This window comes from Lutra lutra, chromosome 18 (genome assembly GCF_902655055.1).
Source record: "Lutra lutra chromosome 18, mLutLut1.2, whole genome shotgun sequence".
Classification (NCBI taxonomy): domain Eukaryota; kingdom Metazoa; phylum Chordata; class Mammalia; order Carnivora; family Mustelidae; genus Lutra; species Lutra lutra.
The window spans coordinates 39075058-39097855 of NC_062295.1; the positions used below are offsets into that span (position 1 = coordinate 39075058).

General features: G+C 57.2%; 2 protein-coding genes across 2 annotated transcripts in view; both read right to left on the reverse strand.

The window, feature by feature from the left end:
• Nucleotides 1–10048: 10048 nt before the first annotated feature.
• Nucleotides 10049–12972, reverse strand: ELFN1 (extracellular leucine rich repeat and fibronectin type III domain containing 1). The gene has a single exon (XM_047714562.1). The coding sequence runs from the start codon at nucleotides 12962–12964 to the stop codon at nucleotides 10490–10492; it is 2475 nt and encodes an 824-aa protein (XP_047570518.1). The 5' UTR covers nucleotides 12965–12972; the 3' UTR covers nucleotides 10049–10489.
• Nucleotides 12973–13117: 145 nt separating this feature from the next.
• Nucleotides 13118–22798, reverse strand: part of LOC125091126 (basic proline-rich protein-like) — a 64371-nt gene continuing 54690 nt past the window's right edge. Inside the window, exon 3 of the mRNA XM_047714563.1 lies at nucleotides 13118–13231. Coding sequence (XP_047570519.1) covers nucleotides 13120–13231 — 112 coding nt within the window. The 3' untranslated portion in view covers nucleotides 13118–13119. The remainder of the gene's footprint in view (nucleotides 13232–22798) is intronic.

Genomic DNA, 22798 nt, shown 5'->3' on the forward strand with positions numbered 1-22798 from the left:
GGAAGTTTTAATGTATTCCAAACCTCTACATTTTACTCCCCTCACACATGTTTTATGTCTTCGATACCATGAATTACATCTTTTTATCTTGTGTTTCCCTTAATAAATGATTGTAGCTATCCTTTACTACTTTGTCTTTTAACCTTCACTCCAGCTTTGTAAGTGACTAACCCACCACCTTTACAACAGTAGATTAATTCTGAATTTTGAGATTTATACTTTCTTATGTTTTCCTGTTAGTAATTAGCACCCTCTTGTTTCAGCTTTAAAAAGTCCTTTTAACAGTTCTTGTAAGGCTGGTCTGGTGGTGATGAATTCTTTCAGCTTTTGCTTGCCTAGAAAACTCTTTCTCTCTCCTTGCATTCTGAATGACAACTTTGCTGAGTAGAATATCCTTGGTTAGAAGCTTTTCTTCTTCCAGTACTTTGAATACATGATGCCACTCCCTGCTGGCCTGAAGAGTTTTTGCCAAGAAAGCTGGTAAATGTTTTACAAGAGTTCCCTTGTACACAAAAGTTGTTTTTCTCCTGCTGCTTTTAAGATGGCCTCCTTGTTTTTTCCTTTTTACTTTTTTACTTTTTGTTTTTTACTTGTTGGTCCCCTGGTTGTTCAGTAATTCCCTTATGCTATCTTAACTCCTTTTCACCCTTCCTGCTGTTCTTCTGATCTGGTGAGTTCCACTGCTCTGTCTTAGAGTTTTCTGATCCTTTCTTCTACTTCATCTCATCTGCTGCTGGGTCCCTTTTCTGTATTTTTCTTTTTTTTTTTTAAATTTATTTATTTGACAGAGATCACAAGTAGGCAGAGAGGCAGGCAGAGAGAGAGGTGAAGTAGTCTCCCCACTGAACAGAGAGCCCAATGCGGGGCTCGATCCCAGGACCCTGAGATAATGACCTGAGCCAAAGGCAGAGGCTTAACCCACTAAGCCACCCAGGCACCCCTTCTGTATTTTTCATTTCAGTTTTTCTACTCCATAGTTCTGTGTCTTCTCTCTGGTACTTTCTTGTATTTTCTACCCTTTTGTTGAAGTTCTCACTTTGTTCATCCCAGTCTTGATGCATACCTTTATGACCACTACCATGAACTCCTTAGCAGATAAGTCACTTAACTCCACTTCATTTTGGTCTTTTCCTGAAGTTTTATCTTGTACTTTCATTTGGAACATGCTCCTCTCTATGTTCATTTTCCTTGACTCTCTGTGGGTGTTTGTGTGTACAAGAAAGCAGCCCCTTTCCCTACCCTGAAGGAGTGGCCTCATGGGGGAGATGAAGCTTATCGTTCAACCCCGCCCGAGCTCTTGGCTATGTCTCAAACTTTAGTGATTATACAATAGCCTACTTTTAGTGACTTGAAAAAATATTTTGAAGAGCTAAAAATTTCCCCAACTTGGTGAAAGGCCTAAACCTACAGATTCAAGAAGTTGAACAAACTCCACATAGGAAAAAAAATATATATGTTGAGACATATTGTCATCAAAGGTCTGAAAACTAAACACAAAGAAAGCATCTGGAAAGCAGCTGGAGAGAAATGACGGAACACCTGCAAAGGAGCCACTCTTGGAACAGTGGATTTCTCACCTAAAACCATGAAGGCCAGAAAGTGACATTTTTGGAGCGCTGGAAGAAAATTTGAATTCTGAAAATCTGAACTCAATGTCCAGCAAAAATATCTTCCAGGAATTAAGAGGAAATAAAGAGATTCTCAGATGAAGGAAAACTAAGAGAATTTATCATTGGCAGGGTTACCTTTAAAAAATTACTAGAGGGGGCGCCTGAGTGGCTCAGTGGGTTAAAGCCTCTGCCTTCGGCTCAGGTCATGATCTCAGGGTCCTGGGATCGAGCCCCGCATTGGGCTCTCTGCTCGGCAGGGAGCCTGCTTCCCTTCCTCTCTCTCTGTCTGCCTCTTTGCCTACTTGTGATCTCTGTCTGTCAAATAAATAAAATCTTTAAAAATAAACAAATAAATAATTACTAGAGGAAGTTCTCCAAAAAGAAAGAAATTTATAACAGAAGGAGGCCTGAAACTTCAGGAAGTTGGAAAGAACAATAGAGTGATATAGGGCTCCATGTATGTAAAGAAAATAGTTAAGACAATTCTATTTTAGGAGGGAGGATAAGGACCTAAATGGAAGTAAGTTTTCTACACTTCACTGGAAGTGATTAAATTTTGATACCAGTAGATTGTGGTAAGTTACATAGGCATTTTGTAATATACCATTAAAAAAACCTACGTAGTAAGATACACTAAGAAAATATGGATTGGGGGAAAAAAGCAAATTATAAAGGTTAAAATAACCAACAGGTAGGTGAGAAATAGGAAACAGAAAAACAAGAAACAGGGACCAAACAGAAGACAAATAATAAACTGTCAGCCTTGGGCCCTGACACATCAATAATTACTTTAAATGGTCTAAAAATATTAATTAAAACACTGAAAGAATGGATTAAAACACACACACACACACACACACACACTACCCAGCTATATGCCGCCTATAGGAAACCCACTTGAAGTATAACTATATATATAAGATGAAAGTAAAAGAATGGTAAAAGATATACTATGCAACCACAGGCTTTTAAAACGCATAGATATATTTTTTTAAGATTTTATTTATTTATTTGACACAGAGAGAGAGAGAGAGAGGTCACAAGTAGGCAAAGAGGCAGGCAGAGAGAAAGAGAGGAAGGGAAGCAGGCTCTCTGCCAAGCAGGAAACCCAACGTGGGGCTCGATCCCAGGACCCTGAGACCATGACCTGAGCTGAAGGCAGAGGCTTAACCCACTGATTCACCCAGGCACCCCAAAATGCGTGGATATATTAATACCATATAATGCACACTGCAGAAAGAAGATGATCCTCAGACACAAAAAGAGACCGTCCTAAAAGTGAGGTGAGCAAGGTTGTCGTGAACAACCCCAACACCAAAATCAATCACATTATTACACACTAGCAACAAACAGGGAATCTGACATTTAAAATAGCGCCACTCAAAATTGCTAAAAAGACAAAAAGGGGGACGCCTGGGTGGCTCAGTTGGTTAAGCAGCTGCCTTCGGCTCAGGTCATGATCCCAGCGTCCTGGGATCGAGTCCCGCATCGGGCTCCTTGCTTGGCGGGGAGCCTGCTTCTCCCTCTGCCTCTGCCTGCCATTCTGTCTGCCTGTGTTCGCTCGCTCTCCTCTCTCTCTGACAAATAAATAAAATCTTTAAAAAAAAAAAAAAAGACAAAAAGGAATAGGTATAAATCTAACAGAACCAGTACAGAATCTATATGCTGAACATTGAAAAATGCTCATAGAAAATAAGATACTCAGAGAACTGGAACAGCATATTGTGTTCATGACTTGGAAGAGTCAAGAGTGGTGTCTGGGGACGCCTGGGTGGCTCAGTGGGTTAAGCCTCTGCCTTTGGCTCAGGTCATGATCTCAGGGTCCTGGGATCGAGCCCCACATTGGGCTCTCTGCTCAGCAGGGAGCCTGCTTCCCTTCCTCTCTCTCACTCTGCCTGCCTCTCTGCCTACTTGTGATCTCTTTCTCTCTGTCAAATGGATTAATAAAATCTTAAAAAAAAAAAAAGAGTGGTGTCTGTTCTCCCTGAATTTATCAGTAGGTTTGTCATAATTTCTGCTAAAATCCTACTAAGATTTTTAAAATAGATATAAACAAGCTTATTCTAGAATTTATATGGAAAGGCAAAGGAATTTGAATAGTTGAAATAATTTTGAAGGAGAGTGAAGTGGGAGGAGCCACTGTGCTCAGTGTCCAGATCACCTTGCAGCTTCAGCACTTGGGACAGCTCAGTGCTGGTGGAGAGAGAAACACAGAATGGGGGGCCCAGAAAGAGACCCTCGCAGTACAGTTGCTGGATTTTCATGGAGGGGCAAAAGCCATCTGATAGTATCACGATAGTCTCTCCAACAAGTAGTATGAGAGCAACTGGACGTCCACAGACAAAAACGCAATGGCCAAAGGACGTTTGACCTAAACTTCTATAAAAGTGAATTCAAAATGGGCTATGGGCTTAAATGTAGAAAAAGAAAAAAAAAAAAGTAAAACTATAAATCCACTAAAATAAAATGTAAAGAACGTGTTCAGGACCCAAGGCCAGGCAAGAGTTCTTAAATATGATACCAAAAGCCTAAAATAAAAAAAATAATAATACATAATTTCAACAAATTAAAAACTTTTGTTTTTAATTTAGAAGATCCTGTTAAGAGGTGGAAAAGATGAGATGAGCTGCAGACGGGAGAGAATGTTTGCAAATCACATATTTGACAGAAGTCTTGTATCTAGAAAGCACAAAGAACTCTCAAAACTCAATAAAGACAAAAAATTCATAAAAATGGGTAAAGATAAGGAAGTATTTCTTCAGAGAAGAGATACTGATGGACAAGTAGACACATAAGAAGATGTTCAACAACACTGGACATCAGAGAAATAGAAATCAAAAGCACAACAATATGTCACCAGAAAACTATGAGATCAACCAAAATAAAATTAAAAAAGAAAAAAACACCACCAACTGTCGGTGAGGGTGTGGAGACATTACATCTCTTGGAATCTAAAATGGGAATGTAAAATGGTGCGGCCATGCTGGAAAACAGGGGAGCAGTTCCTGATGGGAACCAGGCACTTCCCACACAGCCTGGCAATTGCCCTCCTGAGCATTTATCCCAGAGAAATGAAAATTTCAGTTCACACCAAAGCCTGTATGCAGATTTCCATAGCAGCTTTATTTGTAATAGCCCCAAATCGGAAACGACCCAAATGTCCTTCAAGAGGCGAATGGTCAAACGGTGCATGTCATTTATACAACGGAATATTACTCAGCAATAAGAAGGAACATACCAGATACATGCGTGAACCCAACAGATCTCAAAGGCCTATGCTCAGTGAAAGAACCAATATCCAAAGGTTACATAGTGTCTGATCCCATTTATAGAACATTCTAAAAAGGACAGAGATGAACAGATTAGTGGGGCCAGGGGACAGGGATGGAGCTGGAGGCATGGGGGAGAAGTATGGGGGTGGTTTCGCGTCTTGACCGTGGTGGCATTTACACAAAGCCGATACCCTGGACACATCTGCAGACCACACACACGCGTGAGTGCATGTGAAGGCTGGTGAATGCTGGGTAAGATCTGTAGCCTGGTGAACACAGTTGTACCCACAGACTAAACACCTTCCTGCTTTCAGTGCTGTACTACAGTTGGATCTTAGCATCGGGGAGTGGGGGAGCTCAGAGACTATGTACTCTTTCTGATGGCCCTATGATTCTTTCATATTGAAAAAACTGAAACACAAAAAACCTCCCAGAAAGAACAAAAAGGCCGTGCAGTGGAGTGAGACAAGGTGCCGTGGGTGTGCAGTGACCGAAGGAGATCTCCCTCGAGACCCCATGTTTACCCCTGCCCCTGCCTCATTCCAGGTACCACCCAGTCTGCAGGGCAGGTGGGTGAGCTGTCCATGGTGCTAGTGAAGACCAGCCGTTCCATGAAGCAGTAAGCCTCATTCTTCCTCAACCACTATCGGCAATCCCCCCGACCTCCCAACACACACACATCATCAGTGCCTTTACTAGATCCTGCAAACATCCTGGTGTGGCTCCCGTCTCTATGTGCCACACCCTTCACCCCCTCAAGGAGAACGGAGGCTCCAGAGGGAGGTACACAGTACAGAAAGCAAGAACACGTTCCTTGGCACAGTCGGTGGTAGATAGTGTGTAAACTCCAAGTCTGATGCATTTGTAGAGAAGAGGAACTAGAAAGACATGCACCAAAATGTGACCCATGGCTTATCTTGGGGTGGCAAGACGGTGACTGCTTTTTTCTTCTTCATGCTTAAGTCTCTTCTAAAGTTTATGTAGTAAAAGGATTATTTTTGAGATAAGAAAAAATCAATAGAGGTGGTTGTTCTAGAAACTGCCATCGAGGGGCCCCCATGGTCTGACTCTCATCTCTTTATGCTTCCAAGGTGGGCCAGCCTGAAAGGGGTCCCAGCAGCCCCGGCCCCACACTGCCCCAGCCACTGACCTCCCACTGGGTACTACCTGCCCCTTGGGGCATGGTGAGTCCCGTGCTTGTCTCCCAGAGTCTGTTTGTCCTTTGGGGTCTTGGCCTCCCCAAGAAGTCTCCCCCAGTATGAGGCACTGACAGTCTCCTCCTCTATGCCCCCATGGCACTCTGTCACTGCTGCTGGGCTGGCAGGTCAGCAGCCACCTCTCCCATTGTTCCCCTCCCTTCCCTACGTCCTTCTCTGCTGCCTCCTTGACTGATGAGTATGGACCTCATCCCTGGGCTCTCTGAGTCCTGGGGTTCTGGCTGTTCAGGCAAGGGGAGCCCTGCCAGGGAAGGGAGGAGCATGGGGTGGACACACGGGCCCCTGCTCCCTCCTTGGAGTCAGCTCAGGCTGGTGGTCATCTGCTGGAGGCCCCTTTCCAGGGCCCTGGCAGGTCTCTGACAACACTTCATCCTGTGGTTTCTCCCTTATCCCGATGGGCCACCATGAGCCGCCCCCATGGCTGTTGCTATCCTGAGTAGGTCCCCTATCCCCTCTCTCCGGAAAGCGTCCTTTTGTAGGCATCCCCCCTTGAATTACTCTGTGATGTGTTATCACCTCTTTCCTGTGGGCGCCGTGACTGAGTCACTCTCAAAGGAGCAGACAGGTGTCATTGACGTCTCCGGCGTCCCGGTACACAGTAGGCGATCTGTAATCGCAGTTTGAATGAGAGAAATGTGTGAAACCTGAGGAATACCCATCTTGGATTTGCTGCTCCCTGTGCTCTGAGGTCTGCCCTGGGGAGGGCAGACACGTGCTGCTGGACCCTGCATTTGGCATCTGTGCGCGGATAGACCTAACTCTTCAGCCCTCCCTGCATCTGTGTCTCCTGCGTCTGTGTCAGCTGCCTCCCTGTCCCCCACCAGCCGCCCCAAGGACACAGGCAGGTTGAGCGAGAGCCAGAGCACTGACCCTCCGGGGGTGTAAGCAATAATGCATTGGGATTGTTTGCAATGGAGTGTTATTGTGCCTGTGGATACCTGGTGAATAACCAGTCCGGTCCCACGTGCCATTCGCCCACCACTGTGACCCCGAGTGGTGGAGGAGGGGCAGGCATCAGCGTATCTGCTGGGGTGCACGAAGGTCAGCAACGTGCTGTGGTCCCATGGTCCTGAGTGGCAGAACCTTGGTTTGGGAGTCTGCTTTTGGCCTTCAAATGCTGTCACCTGACGGACCAAGAGCTGCCCTTCGGGGCCGCCTTGGGGACGCAGAGTACCAGTCCCGGACAAGGGCAGGGTGTACCTTATAGGTCTTCAGCCTGCACTCAGAGCTCAGTCCTGAGCCCACAGGACACCAACCTCTCCTGATGTTGTAGCCTCCAACCCCCTCCTCACTACGATTCCCTTATCCAGAACAAACGCCACCCCTTCCAGGAAGCCTTCCAGGTTCTTCCTATGTGGGGGTTCCCCACTTTCATTGGCCTCCTAGGTCTCGTACCACCCTGAGCTGGGTCACCTGCCTCTGCCTTAGGTGCCCTGATGGCCGTGAGCTCCTCAAGGGTGGGGGCAGGGCCCAACAGTGCCCGGCATGGAGCTCTGCACACATTAGGTGCTTAATAAGTGTCTCTTCCATCCCATGCTGTTGCCTCTTGTTGATGTCACTACCTCTTTCAAATAAGGGCATGGTGACATACACATCTGTGTTTTGGAATGGGCCTGGCATTGGGCATCCAGCTGCCTCTCTAGGGCCCTGGCTGTTCCCGGTAGGGTCTGTGCTTCTGGAACGGGGCTTCTTGGCTGCTCCAGACACCACGCCTGCCTTCCCCTTTCTGCATGTCCCTCCCCCAAGGCCCCTGCCCTGTGGTAGTGCTCCTGGTGGTGACGTGTCCCTCTTATACACCTGGTCTGTCTGGCCAGCCGCCCTGCCTGCCCAGGGCACGCACCTCTCTTCTGTGCCCATTGTTCTCCAAGCCCCTATAAATAGCCAGTTTTATCTCTTTGGTGACAGCGAGCAGCTGGCTTAGAGGCCTGGCCCCACTTCTGTCCCCTGGCCAGGACTGTCCCACGTCACTCTGTGACCTTGGGCCAGGCAGCCCTCTCTCTGGGTCTCCCCCACCCCATTCCTGCCCCTGCTGCCCTGGGCCCCCTTGCCCATCACCAGGCTCCCTGCACTGTCCTCCCAGGGCCCCATGGCAGAGACTAAGGAGCCGCCCGGGGCTGGGGAAGCCTGGGCCTGTTGGGGCAAGCAGGGAGCAGGAGGAATACCTAGACCTCGGAGATGACCGGTTCTGGAGGGGCTCCGGTCATGGGGATCAGTCAGGGTCACGTGTTCCACACAAGCCTCATACACAGGCCCTCAACGGGGTCGGCTGATGTAGAGGTCAGGAGCAGGTGGGGGGCGGACTGGGCCTGTCCACAGTGCTGCGTGGACACTAGGGCCGAGGGTGGGGTGGGAGCTGGGCCCTGTGGGAAGCCACTGGTTTCCCCTCGGTCCCAGGGAGGGACCTAAAGCTGGAAGAGCTGACATAGGGGTGAGCTCCCTGTCCCTGGAGGTATACAAGCAGAGGCTGCTATTAGAGCTGTTTCCAGTCCTGAATCCTTTCCTACTCACCTGCCAGATTCTGAAAACCCGCTTGCATCCCTCTGCTCCCTGCCCCAACGTCTCCCAGGATCCCTATTGCCTCTGGGATCCAGCACCTTCTCCCGCCAATGCCCAATTGGGTCTTCCTGGGTTGAGTCTGGGTTTGCCCTTGGCAGAGAGGGTGAGGCCTTAGGAAGGAACAGGGAGGGCCTGGGGTGGCCAGGCCAGCAGCGCTGGGGAGATGAGGTGAGGCCAGTGGGCCAGCCTCAGGGCCAGCAGAAGGAGGGAGGGAGTCCCTACAGGGCCCTGGCCACCCACTCCCTGGGGGAAGGTGGCTCTGCTGGACCTAGGACTGGGGCCAGGCATGAGGGAGACTGTGGCCTCCATAGCAAAGACCACTGGCACTGGCCATGGACGGGGGCTTTGCTTTGGAGTTTGGACAGTCTGGAGTGGTTCATACATTCCCAACTGCTTACTAACTCCAGATCTGGGGCCACACCGGGGAGGGCGAGGTGCCCGTGCAGCGAGCTGTCCATGGGTCCAGCCACGGGGCTTAGGCTGGCCCACCCCCGACTCTGACTCACCTGCCAGTCCTCTCCAGCTCACCCCCACTCAACCGCAAAACCGCGTCAGCCACCCATCACCTCTGGCCACCCACTCACGCCCACGCATCACAGACACATGGCCCTAGCTCCTTCCTGCCCTGTCCACACTGCCTCTGCCCCCTCTCCAACCTGGCGTGGGCTCTCGTGTGTCCCCCGCTCTGGGTCTCCAGGGATCACTCCTATTCTCCTGGGAGGAGGGATTAGTAGTGACCTTGCTTATAACCCCAGAGCCCCAGCCCAAGGCCAAAATCAATAAAACCCCCACTAAACAGCACATAAACCCAAATCATTCCCTAAATCCCCAGAGTAAAAACCCAGTACAAGCATTTGGGTTTTTCCCTTTGCAGATTTTTTTTTTTTTTTAGTAGACATAGTCTCTTTCTCGTTTTACAGCAAACATTGCAAATATAGAAATATTTTTCTGTACAATGGGAGGACGACAGCGTACAGTGGGGACCAGGACAGAGCACATACGCCCAGCCCGCACCCCTTCCAGCCACACCCCAGGCACAGCCCTCCCCAGTGCCCCTCGCGCCCCACAGGGCTCCGGGCAGGTCCTGGAGGCCACCCGGCTGCCTCACTTGCTCTGTCCCTCTTTGGTGGCCTCTGGAGTTGGCAGCAAAGAAATGGACCGGGGAGGGGATCCACAGGGATCCACAGCAAACCTAGGCAAGGCAGTCGTGGGAGGAGCCGGGTGGCCACTCTGTGTCTAGTGTTTTATGTCTTTAAGAGAACTTTACTTTTATTATTTTTTGTTTAAAAAAGGAAGAAAATAAAGACATAGAGTAAGATCAAGAAGGCAGAGAAGAATCCAAGAGGAAAGAGAATGAAAAAAGTCCCCTCCCCCACCCCCATCCCCAGACACAGTTTTCTCAAGTCCCTTTTGTGTGTGTGTGTGTGTGTGTGTGTGTGTGTGTGTGCATGTGTGGGTGTGTGGAAGCCACGGCTCATTCTCTGTTGGGACTGGCAACGCCCCCTCCCTGCGCTCTCTGTGGGCCCCAGGCTTCCACAATGGCTGTGTGCGTGTCTGTGTACACGTGTGTCTCTGTGTGTGAGTGTGTCTGTGTGCACATCTGTGTACACAGGTGCGCATCTGTGTGCGCGTGTCTGTGCGCACGCATGCGCGTGTCTTCCTGTGTGAGCATGTCTGTGTGCACGTGTCTGTGCGTGTCTATGCGTGTGTACGTGTGTGGCGCGTTGCGTGGGAGTCTCTGGGTTATGATAGCTGCAGTGGGTCTTGTGTCCTTTTTGGTCCCGTGGGCGTCACGAGTCCCGGGGAAGGTGCGGGGCGGGCGCGGGCCGTGGGCTCAGGACTTGTGCTGGGCCGACACGCCCTTCCAGTAGTCCAGGATGTCGTGCAGGTCCTCGTCTTTGGCGAACTGAACCTTCTTGCGCAGGGCGTGGCCGGCTGCCATGAACTCCTCGTGGTCCTTGTGGCGCCGGCGGCTCAGTCTGAGACGCTCCCAGATGCTCTGGGAGGCCCTGCAGGCATACTCGGGGCTGGAGGAGTAGCTCAGGTTGTGGTACTGCGGGGACAGTGGCGAGTAGGCCAGCTCGCGGGGCCGCGGCCGGGTCAGCGGCTCCAGGATGGACGCCTTGCGGCCACCCAGGCTCTCATGGGGTGGGGGTGCGGGGGGTGCGGGGGGCTCGGCCGGGTGGGAGCCGGGGTACGAGTGCCGGTGCTCGCCGTAGTGGCGGCCTTTCTCGGCCTCGGCCCGCAGCACGGCAGCTGCGGGTGTCACAGTGAGGATGGCGTCGGTGGCAGGGGAGCTCTTCTCAATGTACTTGGCCTCAGCGGCTGCGGCCTTATGGACACCAGCGGCCTCGGCGCGGAAGGCTCGCGGGCTGCGTGCAGAGCCGCTGGACGAGGAGCTGGCGCGCGGCGGGCCGGTGGCTGCCTCCACGCTGTGGTGCCGCTGCAGGCCATGGCCAAAGGTGTCCTTGTAGACGGGCGCCAGGAAGCCGTGCTTGCCGGCCAGCGGCTCCGACAGCAGCACCAGCTGCGGCTCAGCCGCGGACACGGCCCCGGCGCCGGCCTTGCCGCCCTGGAAGGAGGTGGCCTCAGACTTGAGCGCGTCGATGCAGTTGTTGATGATCTGGTTGACCTTGTCCACCTCCTTGGCGATGGTGGAGATCTCGGCCACCGAGCTCTGGCTGTCAGGGCCGGGCCGGCCCAGCTCGCAGTCCCTGCGCTCCGCGGGCTCGCCCGTGCGCACCTCCATGTAGCTGCCCTTGCTGGCCTTGGGCGTCTCGCCGCTCTCTGCCAACTTGTACGGCTCCATCTCACCAGCCGCCAGGTACGGGATGCGGGTCGTGGCCTCAGGGCCCAGCAGTGGGCCCTGGGACAGTGGGGCCAGGCCAGGGGCCTCCAGCTCAGGCCCGTACTTGAGCTCGATGATGGTCTTCTTGAGGCTGCCGGCCGCGGCCGCCTTCTTGTGCTTTTCCTCCTGGCGTCTCCGCCGGCGCAGGCAGTAGTAGACGGCGCCCAGCACCAGCACCATGCCGAACAGGCAGCCCAGGATGGTCATGATGTAGTGCGTGGCCGTGGACGGGCTGGGCACAGGGCCGGGCGGGCCGGGCGGCTTGGGCAGGCCGATGGTGAGGCAGGTGTGGTTGTGGTGCAGGCCGGAGCTGGTGGACACCACACAGTAGGTGTAGTTGGTGAGCGTGTACAGGTTGGTCAGGCGGATCTCCTCCTGCGGCTTGGTCAGCCGGGACACGGTGGACGAGCGGCTGTTGTTGAAATGCTCCAGCGTGTACATGCGCGTGAACGGGCTGGGCAGCTGCACCGTGATGGTGGCCGAGTTCTGCGTTAGCTGCTTGACCTTGAGGAGGGGCCGCGCCTCAGCCTGGGGGGCCAGCGTGGGCAGTGCCACCAGCGGTGTGGTGCCGTCACCAGAGAAGCAGTCCTCATCGGCGCAGGGAGGCTCGCTGGGCTCGGGGGGCGGCGGGGGCGGGGGCGGTGGGGGTGCACGGCCTGGGGGCAGGCGTCCCGGCACAGGGGGCGGCTCAGCCACGTAGGCGCCGTCGGTGCACACGGACTGCAGCTTGGTGAGGATGCTGCGCTGGCCGTGGCGGCCCTGGCCCAGCAGGAAGTAGCCGGCGTAGAGTGGCGGCGACTCACACTGCACGCGGTCATGGGCATGCGTGGCGTTGGCGAAGGCGGCCAGCCAGCGCAGGAAGCCCAGGAGCTCACAGGAGCAGTAGAAGGGGTTGCTGTAGAGCTCGCACACGGACAGCCGGGCCAGGCCGGCGAAGGTGGTGCCGTGCAGCCGCTGGATACGGTTCATGGACAGGTCGACGTTGACGACGTTGGGGCACTCCCAGAAGGCACCGGGCGTGACCACCTCAATGAGATTGGCCTGCAGGTACAGGTACTCAAGCTTGGCCAGCCCACGCAGCACGCCCTCCGTCAGGTTCCGCAGCCGATTGTAGCCCAGCTGCAGCACCTGCAGGTTGAACTGGCCCGAGAAGGCGCCGTCCTCGATGTAGCCGATCTCGTTCTTGGTGAGGTTGAGGTACGTGAGGTTGCCAAAGCGGCTGAGCGAGGCGTAGTGCACGCTGCGGATCCGGTTCTCGTTCAGCCGCAGGTCCACGATAGTGCTGTTGATCTGCTGTGGGATGGCCTCGTAGGGCGGCTGGTTCTGGCTGCAGATGGCCAGCCACACGAAGCCCTTGTCGCCCTCGATCAGCCAGCAGTCTCCGCGGGCCAGGCCGCCCGCGTGCAGCAGGATGGCGGCCGCCACGCACGCCCATAGCGCGCCCCAGAGGCACCCGGCCATGGGGATGGCCTCCGTGGGACAGCCCGTGCCACCTGCCCAGGGGGACCGGCCGGGAGACCCCGGAGGAACCAAAGGGGCCGGCGCTCGCGCTCAGGGGTGTCCTGTCCCAGGCCGCATGCTGGCGTCGTGTGGGCACTGGGAGCCGGCTGCCACCCTCAGTGCCGCAGGCCCCCGGTCATGCGCCTATGTCCTGCCGAGACCGTGGTCGCCTCCCCCATCGGCCCGGGTGTCTGGACAGCTCCGCCCTGCACCTCCAGCTCCACGGTCCTGTGGCAAGACAGAAGAGGGGAGAGCCGTCAGGAGGGGCTGGGGTTCCGGCAGGCCCCACCCGGAGGAGCAAGGCCCTGTCAGGCTGCCTGGTCAAATCAGAAGGCATGTTGGGGGAGCCCATAGTCCTACAGGACAATGTCAGGTACCAGAAGGGCGCAGGACAGGTTGTGTCTCGAGGGAGGGGAGTGAAGGGAAGCCCCCATCCCAAGCCCTCCCCTGCCCCCAGCCCCATTTCCTCCCAGAGGCGACAAAACCCCACCTGCTGGGCCGGGCCCCCGGAGATTCAAGGACTATGGGTCTGGCACAGGCAGGGCCACTCGCGGGAGTTGGGAATCAGGGACGTCCTCTCCCGGGAGGGCCCGGCCAGACTCACAGCCGCCTGCAGAGGGTGCTTGGATCCCTGGCCCAAGGGTCCTCAGCCCCAGCACACAAATCCCTTCAGGGCCTCAGGGCGCCTCCGGCTCCCCTCCAGGGAGGCACAGGGAGGCAGCCGGCCCCAGGGACGGCCAGGTTCGGGGCCTGAGCCCTCCCGCACTGGGTCGAGGCACATCACACTCCTCTGACCCTAAGTTTCCCCAAATTAGACTGCTGGATGGTCTCAGGGGAAAGGAGGCTGCCACCACCCCCTCGTGGGTGGATCCCAGTACAAGGGCTGGGAAGGGAGGAATGACTCTGCCAAGAAGCCCCCATGCCCACCCACACCCCCACCCGGGGCCTAGGAAAGGCCCGATCCCTCCCAGCTCTGCCAGCTCCTGAGACACAGCGTGAGGGGATGGCCACCGGCCCCTGCACAGACTCAGGATGGGACCTTCCCTCCTGGGTCAGGCTGGGGAGCCCGTGCACAGGGAGATGGGGCTGGACACAGCAGCTCCCGCCAACAGGAGGACCTCTGGTCTGCGGGACCCGCCCTCTGCCCCCCACCCCAGGTCTCCTGCGGGACAGACGAGCAGGCGTGCCTTTCCTCGTTAACATCTGGATTTATAGCCGGCCTCTGTCACTGTTCTGTGGCCTGGCCAGCGGCCAGCTGAGTATATTTCACAGATATTGACGTTTGCAACTAGTCTGCACTGAGGCAGCTTAAATTAGGGAACAAAATATAATGATGTGAAATGGATTTTCTTCCCCTTCGGAAACTTCATAGAGCACTGTTTTGATCTGGCTCCTGGGGAAGAGAGTGACTGGCAGATGGGGGCCAGATGGGATGGAGAGGGACCCGGGGCGAGGTCCTCCCGGCCAGCCTGTGGCTGTGTGACTTCTTGCAAAGCACGGGGCCTCCCCTGGCCGGTGGGACACTGGGGTCCCTGCATGGTGTCCCTGGGGAGGATGGAGGGCATCTCCAGTACCTGCCCCTCTACCAGGGGCCCCACAGTGTGGGTAAGGCAGGTGGGGGCAACGGGGTCAGGCTGGCTCCCACTGCTGAAAGCAGGTGCGTAGAGCCTGTCCAGGAAGTGTGGCGTCTCAGCAATGCTGATTGTAATCACCTTTAATCTCTTGCTCAAAATAACCCAAAGTCAAGTTAAGGAGGATTACAGGGGCCTGAAGAAGCCTTATCACAGGCAGACTCCAGTGGAGGAGGGACGGCCCCCAGGATACCGGCCTCTCCCTGCCCCCCCCACCCCCTGCCAGGGCCACTGGGCCCCTTGGCGGCTCTGGGGAGCAGCATGCACATGTGGGTCTGTGTGCGGTGAGGGAGGTGGGGGGGGGGGAAGGGGGCTCACCACGCAGGCAGGCTCCCACACGTAGGAGCTGGGGTCTGCATCTGCGAGAGTGAGACTATACCAACACACATGTTGGGACCCATTTAGCACCCATGCACGCAGACAGGGGTACCTTCGGGAGAACACGGCTCCATGGAAGCCTGCCCACGTGGTCGGTGTGAGGCCCCCCCCCAGCCCCACCCTCCCCAGGGCACACGTCCAGGAACGCAGCATCTTGGGACGGGCACATGGTTCTGAGGACCCATCTCGTCTCCCCTGTGAACCGCCCCTACCCCGGAGCTGCCTCCACCAGGCCAGCAGTGTGACGAGGGAGGCAGGGCTGGCCCCCCTGCCCTGAGGACAGGGCACGTCCCCGCCTCGGGCGCTCCCTCTGGCCTGGCAGGTGTCCTGCTCTCACCTTTGTGTGCCATGCCTGCCCCCAGAGCCTGGGCTATGTGGGGATGGGCGGCCTCGGGGGAGGGACATGCTAGGAGTCTGGGTGTGACCCTGCTGGCTGGTCCCCTCTGCCCCTCTTATAGCCCCCAAGACCTGGCCTCAGAGGGACGCCAGGATTCTCCTTCCACAGCTCACTGTGCAGATGGGAAATGGAGACCTGTCTGTGGTCCCAGTGCGAGTGGCCCCGTCCTCCTCCTGTTAGGGCTGGGTATCCACACCTGCAGGCACCTCATCCCTCCAGGAGAACCTCGGCTGCAGGGATTGGGCTTCCTGAGCGGAAACTGATGCCCAGGGAAATGGCCTGATCGGCTGGGAGGGCTCTGCTCAGGTGGTGTGCTGTCCCTTGGCCTGCCCCCTCCTCCTGGACTCACTGGCTCACGGCCCATCGTCGGTAACAGGCCCCAGCGCCAGCCCCGCCCCCGTCTCTCTCTCTCTCTCTCTCTCACACACACACACACACACACACACACACACGTCCTCCATGCCTGGCTGGTCACGCATGAAACAGACGTACCCATATGTGTGGGAGGCACAGGCCTGTGTCACAGCAGCCCCCACCTGCCCCTGCCACCCACACCCCTGCAGGCCAGGGTCCCTCTGCCAGCACCTCTCCCTCCGCACCATCCCTGCCAACTCGTGGTGCCCCATGCCGCCGCTGGCCGCTTGACCTGTACTGTAGTCCTGGACAGCGTAGTTCTACAACATTCCACAGAAGCACCTTGACTAGAACACCCTCCAGCCCATCCAGGCAGTGTCCACCCCGAGTGGTCACCAGAGACCCATCTTGCCAGTCCTGGGGGCATACTGTTTCCATGTCCCCCAGCCCCACAGCAGCCCCTTCCTGGAGTGCCTTCTGCTCCAGGTCTCGGAGCAGCCGCCCCTCCCTTCCGGTCCCCTCCACAGCCCCCGAGGCCACACTCCTGCCTCAGTCGTTGCTTCCTCTGCTCACTTCCCCGAGGGGGTCTCAGCGCCCCTCAGGCTCACAGACCGCTCCCGCTGTGAGCTCGTGCCCCACCCCCCCATTCCTCAAACCCCACACCAGTGCGCCATCCTCAAGCACGCTCTCCCCTCTCTTCCCACATGCAGCCCAGAAGCAAAAGCATCCCCCCCACCTCCCTGGGTCTCTGGATCTCCTGGCCCCTGCTGCCAAGGTCACGCTGGTCCAAGCCACCGCCCCCTCTGGCTGGGCTCCCACCTCGTCTCCTGCTGCCCACAATCCACCCTCCCAACCGCAGCCACGGGAACCGGGGGGACCTTGGAGCGCGGTCATGGGATCCTGCCACTCCGCCATCCCCGCCCACAACCCGGGATGACATCGTTCTTCCAGGAGGGAGCAGAGGAAAACCCAGGCTCCACCGGGACCTACCAGGCCTCGCCTGCTGGGGCCCCATCCATCCGCCACCTCCCCCACCACCCCGTGTGCACCACCCCCGTCCTTCTGGCTGCAGGGCCTGGTCCCTCCCCGCAAAGCAAGAGCTTCGGATCCTAGAGCCGACAGCTCCCCCATCGGAATAGCACCCCTTCCAAGCCCCTGCCCAGTACTTGCTTATTTACTTGGAGTCACTGCTGGTTCCCTCCCCGCCCCCCGGGGTCACAAGCCCCAGTGCCCAGACCCCACGTCCCACCGGCTGGGACGCCCCCAGCCCAGAGTGTCAGCTGACAGGAGCTGCATGGGGACAGGCAGGAGTTGCACGGGGTCAGGCACCAGCCGTCAGCTCAGTTTTCTCATCTGTGAAATGGGAGCCAAACATGCCGCCTTCCCCGGAGCCCGTGGGAGGAGATGCCCCCCCTACCCTGCTCTGCAGGGATCCAGACCACCTCACGTCACTGTGGGCCACATCAGCCCGAGCCGCCTCTGACCTGCGGATTCAGACACATCCAGTGGGATGAGAAACGCACGTCGGTCTCACGTCCTCACTTGGCAAAAACACCCCACTGCCCCCCCGCAGAGCTTCTCCGTGCGCACCTCCCCCGATGGAGAGAGACCTCTGAGCACGTCCCCTCAGCCCCAGGAATCTTGCTGGACACCTGCCCCCTCCCTTCACGGACGCCTCACGCTGGTCCCTGCAAGGCCCTGTGACAGAGACCCCCACACCTCGGAAGGGCAGACGGGCCAGGTGCAGCCTGGCACGTCCCAGAGGGACAGGGCATGAGTTCTGGCCCTGACCAGAACGGCTTCAGGGCCAGTCCCTGCTCACCTCGCTTCTGCCCTCAGTGGGCGTAGAGCCTGGGGCCCCCTCATGTCCCAGTAGAGACCAGAGGCCCCCAGGTGGTGCCCTGCACAGTTGGCGATCACGTACAAACGGCAGCCAGCCTTCTGTGTGTCTGCACATGTGGATAGGGACCCGTGTGCCAAACTGTATCCACGGCCTCACGCCTGTCTGCACACGCATGTTCACATGTGCCTGGGGGGGGGAATCTGACAGTGGTCACTGAAGCAGACTGTCCTGAGGTCATCAGTTACCAGTGGGGAGGGACAGGAGAGACAGTAGGGCCTGGAAAAGGGCTCCCCTCCCAGCCGTCATCACCATGACCATCGGGACAAGTCCCAGAGCCATCACCTCATTAAGCTTCATCACTGCCCTCCACAGGGACAGGGGACAGCCACAGTGCCCTCTGTGACCCAGGAGAAAGGACCAGCCAGGGAGCCTCAGCTACTCAGGCAGGACTCAGGCCACCCGAGCTGCTCAGCCACTGACCCAACAGCTCCCTGTGGAGGGTCCCCCTGGTGCCCAGGAAAGGGGGCAAATGGAGCCCCTGGCTGCCCAGGGGGTATCTGGCCCCACCCAGGCCTGCAGGGAGTGGGAGGTGCTCACAGGGCCACCCAGGGATGGGCCTGGTGGGGGGGGATGCAGATGGCAGGGGTGACCAGCGTTCCCCAGCCCCTGGGCATGCAGAGCTGGGGGCTCAAGAATGCAGAGGGGGAGGGTGGATTCCCTGTAAATGTGCTCGGCTGTTGTTAGAGGGGTGCTCTGGGGGACCCTGCGGTGGACGCCTGGTGTAGAGCCCTGTCTGGGAGCCACGGGCAGTGTAAGCCCCCAGCAGGTGTATTCAACAGGGAGGGGAGCTGGCGGGCTGAGGGCAGGGGCCTGTCCTGGGGGGTGATGCAGCATCTGGCCATTGGAAGGGGAGGGAGGAGAGCACGAGCATGGAGAGGACCCTCAGAAAGAAGTTGGACTTTCCTAAAGAAGCATCACATCTGGATGGCACCGGGGCCGGGGGTTGGGGTTGGCGGGGGAGGGACGAGTCTTCCTTCCACTCACAGTGGGGCCCCAGCCTGACTGCAGAAAATACTTAGACATGAGCATGGGACGGTCACACGCACACACACCCACGTCCGGTCCAGCCCCTGCCAGGAGGGCCCTGGCGATCACATCCTCGTCCACAGCAGGGACACGCACCAGGCAGCGGATATTTAGGAATAGGTCCCTGAGGGAACAGCAGGGAACGAGAGGGAGGCCTGCTCAGTGCCAGGAAGACGCTGGAAAACTGTAGGCAATCAGGGAAGGCCTCCACTAGGAGATGCCATGTGAGGGGTTCTAGTAGGTGAGTAGGAGTTTATTAGGTAAAAAGGGGTTACCGGGCATCCCAGGTGAGGAGGAGGCAAAAGGCACATGCGATCAGAGCACAGCCCCCGGGCAGGGTGCCCAAGAATGGGTCCTAGAACCAGCGTGGAAGGGCGTGGTGGCAGGAGAGGAGCCCAGACTCCCTGCTCCCGAGAGCCCGAGGCACGATGGTGGCACTGGGCTGGGGGGGGGAACCCCTCCTCCCTCTCAATCCTGGGGTTGTGGGGAAAATTGGCGACAGTGGGGGAAGACAGGGACCTGCCCCAGCCTGGGTTGCTCCCAGCCTCAGTTTCCCCACCTGTAACATTAAAGAAACGGTTGTGCTAGGTACCTCCGAGTGGAGGTGCCCCAAGTCCCACGTGGTGGCTCCTAACCCCCCACGTGGCGCTTGCACACACTGCCCCCTCCAACCGCTGCCTGGGGGGGACGATGGTGCTCAGGAGGCTGGTCCCACGTCTGTTCCCTCACGTCAACCCTGCCGACATGTTGCCGCTAATGAAATAAAGAAATATGGTGGTTCCAGGCTTTTAAACTTGTCACGGCCAGATTTGCATAATCACCTGCCTACAAATACCATTGCTCTGCTCCTTCCCCGCACCCAGACTGGGGGCCAGTGCTGGCCCCGGGGATTCTGCACAAGGCCCCACTCTCATATCCAGAGGGAAATGGGCTGAGCGCCAGGCACACGGGGAGGCGGGGAGAGATGGGCGGGAAGTTAGAGATCGATAACTTTTTACCACTCCAATATTTGGCCGATAGATCATGTTTACTGCTAACATTTGTCTGCCGCTGCAGCCGGGCTCTGCCGCAGAGGCCCAGGGGCCGCAACGGGCACAGCGGGAAGTGCCATTGTGGGGCAGATGCCAGGGCCTCGGGCCAGCAGAGGCCGGTGGGGGGAGGGTGGTAGTGGTGGTGGTGGAAGGGGGCTCCGGGCCCCCAGGCCAGGCCACGAATGTTGGCTCCTCCGCACTCTGGCTGTGTGACCTTGGGCAAGTCACTGGCCTTCTCTGGGCCGGTTTCCTCCTCTGGCAGATGGAGATCGCCGGGGCTTATCCCTCACAGCCTCACTGCGAGGGTAACACGACCTTACCCTCCATACCTTCTGCATGTACACGCGCTCTATAAGTATTCATTTCCTCCTAGGGCAGCCCCTTGGCCTCAGGCGGGCAGGGGAGGGAATGCACTGTTCCAGGCCGTGTGGGTGGACTGAGCAGGCCAGCAGGACAGGCCTTGGGGTTTTTTTGACTTCAGGAGCTACCCAGCCCGGTGCCCCCAGCACTGGGGCCGAGCGAGCACTGTCCCCAGCCTCATTACCCACCTTGAGCCTGCCCTCCCCGCTCCTGCTCCATATTCACCCATGGAGGCTGGCCCAGGCTCCTGCAGCTGGCCGTCCCGCAGTGCTGACTCAGCCGGGCTCCAACCTCAGGACTTGGCCACAGGGTCGGACTGGCAAGCCCCCGACCTCAACTGGCCCTGCCCTTGTCCTCTGGGAGGCAGGCTGGGAGGCCCACGGTGGAGAGACTGTCCCTTGTCCCTTGCCCTCCACCCCACAAGGTGCATGCAGAGGGAGCTGGAAAGGTGATGAGTTGGGGCCCAGGGAGAACATGGAGGACACACTTCACCCACCCAGTGACCTTGGGCGTCCCCGGGAGCCCTGAGCCTCAGCCTGCCTGGCCAGAGTCCAGGATGGGCAGTGAGCATGCAAACAGCGGTGGTCTCTGGTTTCCTATAGGCCCCCACGTGCAGCCAGTATCTCCTGTGTGGGAGCACCCCCAGGAAGACAGGAGGGAAAGCCAGCAAGCCCAGGCTTTCCCCTCAAGCAAGGGCAAGGGAACATGGCATCAGAGTCCACCACTTTGCTTGGTAATTCCAGCCCTACCCCAGAGTTTCCAGGGGAAACCCTGCAGCTGGAACCCAAGCTTCAGCCCAGGGTGGGGCTGGGCCAGGGTTCCTGGAGGGGCAGACACAGCAGGAAGGGCCCCAGGCAGGGCTGGGGGCTGGAGTCCGGCCCCCCATGACGCCGGGCTCACCGCGTCCCCGTCCCGCCAGGCCCCACAGCTCCCGGCTGCTCTGAGTTAATTAGGGATCCAAACATTTAATGGTCTTTTATGCTTCCACTGGGCATCTTTTTAAATTAAAAAAACATGATGTATGGCACTGTTGGAGGGAGAAATCACTTTGCGATGGTTTCCTGCTCAGGCACTTGCAGGGACCAGGAGAGGGTGGCTGGCTGGCCTCCAGGGAGGCCGGACGGCGACACGTGACCCTCTCCAGGAACACCGCCCCCACCCCCCCACCCCCGTCAGGAAACATGTTGCAGACTCCAGGCAAGGGTCTGGGTGTCCAAGGGACACCTGGCACTCTTCCCCATCACACCCTCCTAACCCGGGCAGCCAGGAAGTTGTATCTTTAGTCTGACATGAATCTCTCCAGTTGTTCTGAGGGACGGCCAGCCTGAGACTGCACTTGGAGATGCGCTGGTTCTGCTCTTCCCAGTCGAACCTAAACCCCCAGGAACCCTGAGCTCTGGGAGCCCTTTTCTGGGCACGGGGATTCCGTCCCTGTTCACAGCTCTGGCGGAGGGCAACACAGACCGCTGGGAGGGCCTCAGGGGACACTGCCCCCATACCCATGCTCTACCAGCCGGGGCCACGCACCCAGACGCGGGGACCGCTGCCCACCCCGCTCACCCATCAGGTCCTGTCTCGAGTCCCCACTGCTGTGACGATTTTCTCTGAGCACTGTTACCGGCCACTATGAGTTGCACTAAAGATCTGGGGCATGGTTTTCAAGCAGAGGTTGTAAGAGAGCAGTCAGCTCCTCGAACATCACAAGAAGGGGGGAAACCAGGTCCGAAGCAAAGTCCCGTCTAAGGCAGCATCGGTGACACCACCCGGGCCAGGAACGGAGCCGAGACACATGCTGTCCCTGGGCTAACCGGGCCCCCGGCTATGTGTCGGGGTCACCGGCCATGCTGGGATGGCATCATCACTCTGGTGAGGGGTCCTGGGGAGAGTCCAAGATTGGGGAAGAACACCCAGTACAGTCCCTTGGCAAGCTGGGGGTCTCTGCATTGGAAATGGGGCTCTCTCCCAACGCTGACCAGATCAACACGGGGCTTCCGACCAAACAGCCTGCCCAGCGCCCTCGCAGCCACAGCTGGGACCACCAGCCCCCACAGGCCCTCTCCCTCCAGAAGCCATCCCCTCCCTCGAGAGCCCCTCGTGGACACCTGTCAGGAGGCTGCTGCAGCTCCCAGGGGCAAGGATCCTTCCCAGGCTCCCCGGGAGCTCTGAGAACACGACCCCCTTTCCCTGCAGCCCCTGTGCCCCGGGGACTTCAGGCTCATGTCCCAGGAAAAGAGGCTTCTGGAGGGGAAACCATGGGCAGGCCTGGGCCCAGACTCTCGTTCTTAATTTGTCACTGAATCCAAACACACACACACACAGACACACACACACATGCATGGGGTCTGCTGCCTGGCAGCCTGGGGAGCCCCGAGCCATCCTAAGAGCAGACATCACCTCCGTCTGCTCACATATCTAGGGTCCCACCTAGAAGGCATTTTACTGGGGTGAAGGAGTAAAATCGATCCCCCCAACCCCGCACCAACAGGCAACGAAACGTCCAATACCATATAGTGAATCATCTGTTCCCTCGGCTGATCTGTGATGCCCCACAGGGTGAGTCGGGTCGAGCCTGCCCTCCCCATGTAACCCCGCATGGCTCCCCAGTGCCCTCAAGAGAGCCCATGTCCCTGCCTGCCTACCTCTCTCTGCCCCCACCTTGCCCTGTAAGGCGATAGTCAACCTGCTTCTCTTGCATTTTCTCTAAGCTGCTGTTTC

Bases quoted from the DNA above. Each gene is read 5' to 3' on its own strand.
- ELFN1 (XM_047714562.1), bottom strand. From the start codon at position 12,964: ATGGCCGGGTGCCTCTGGGGCGCGCTATGGGCGTGCGTGGCGGCCGCC.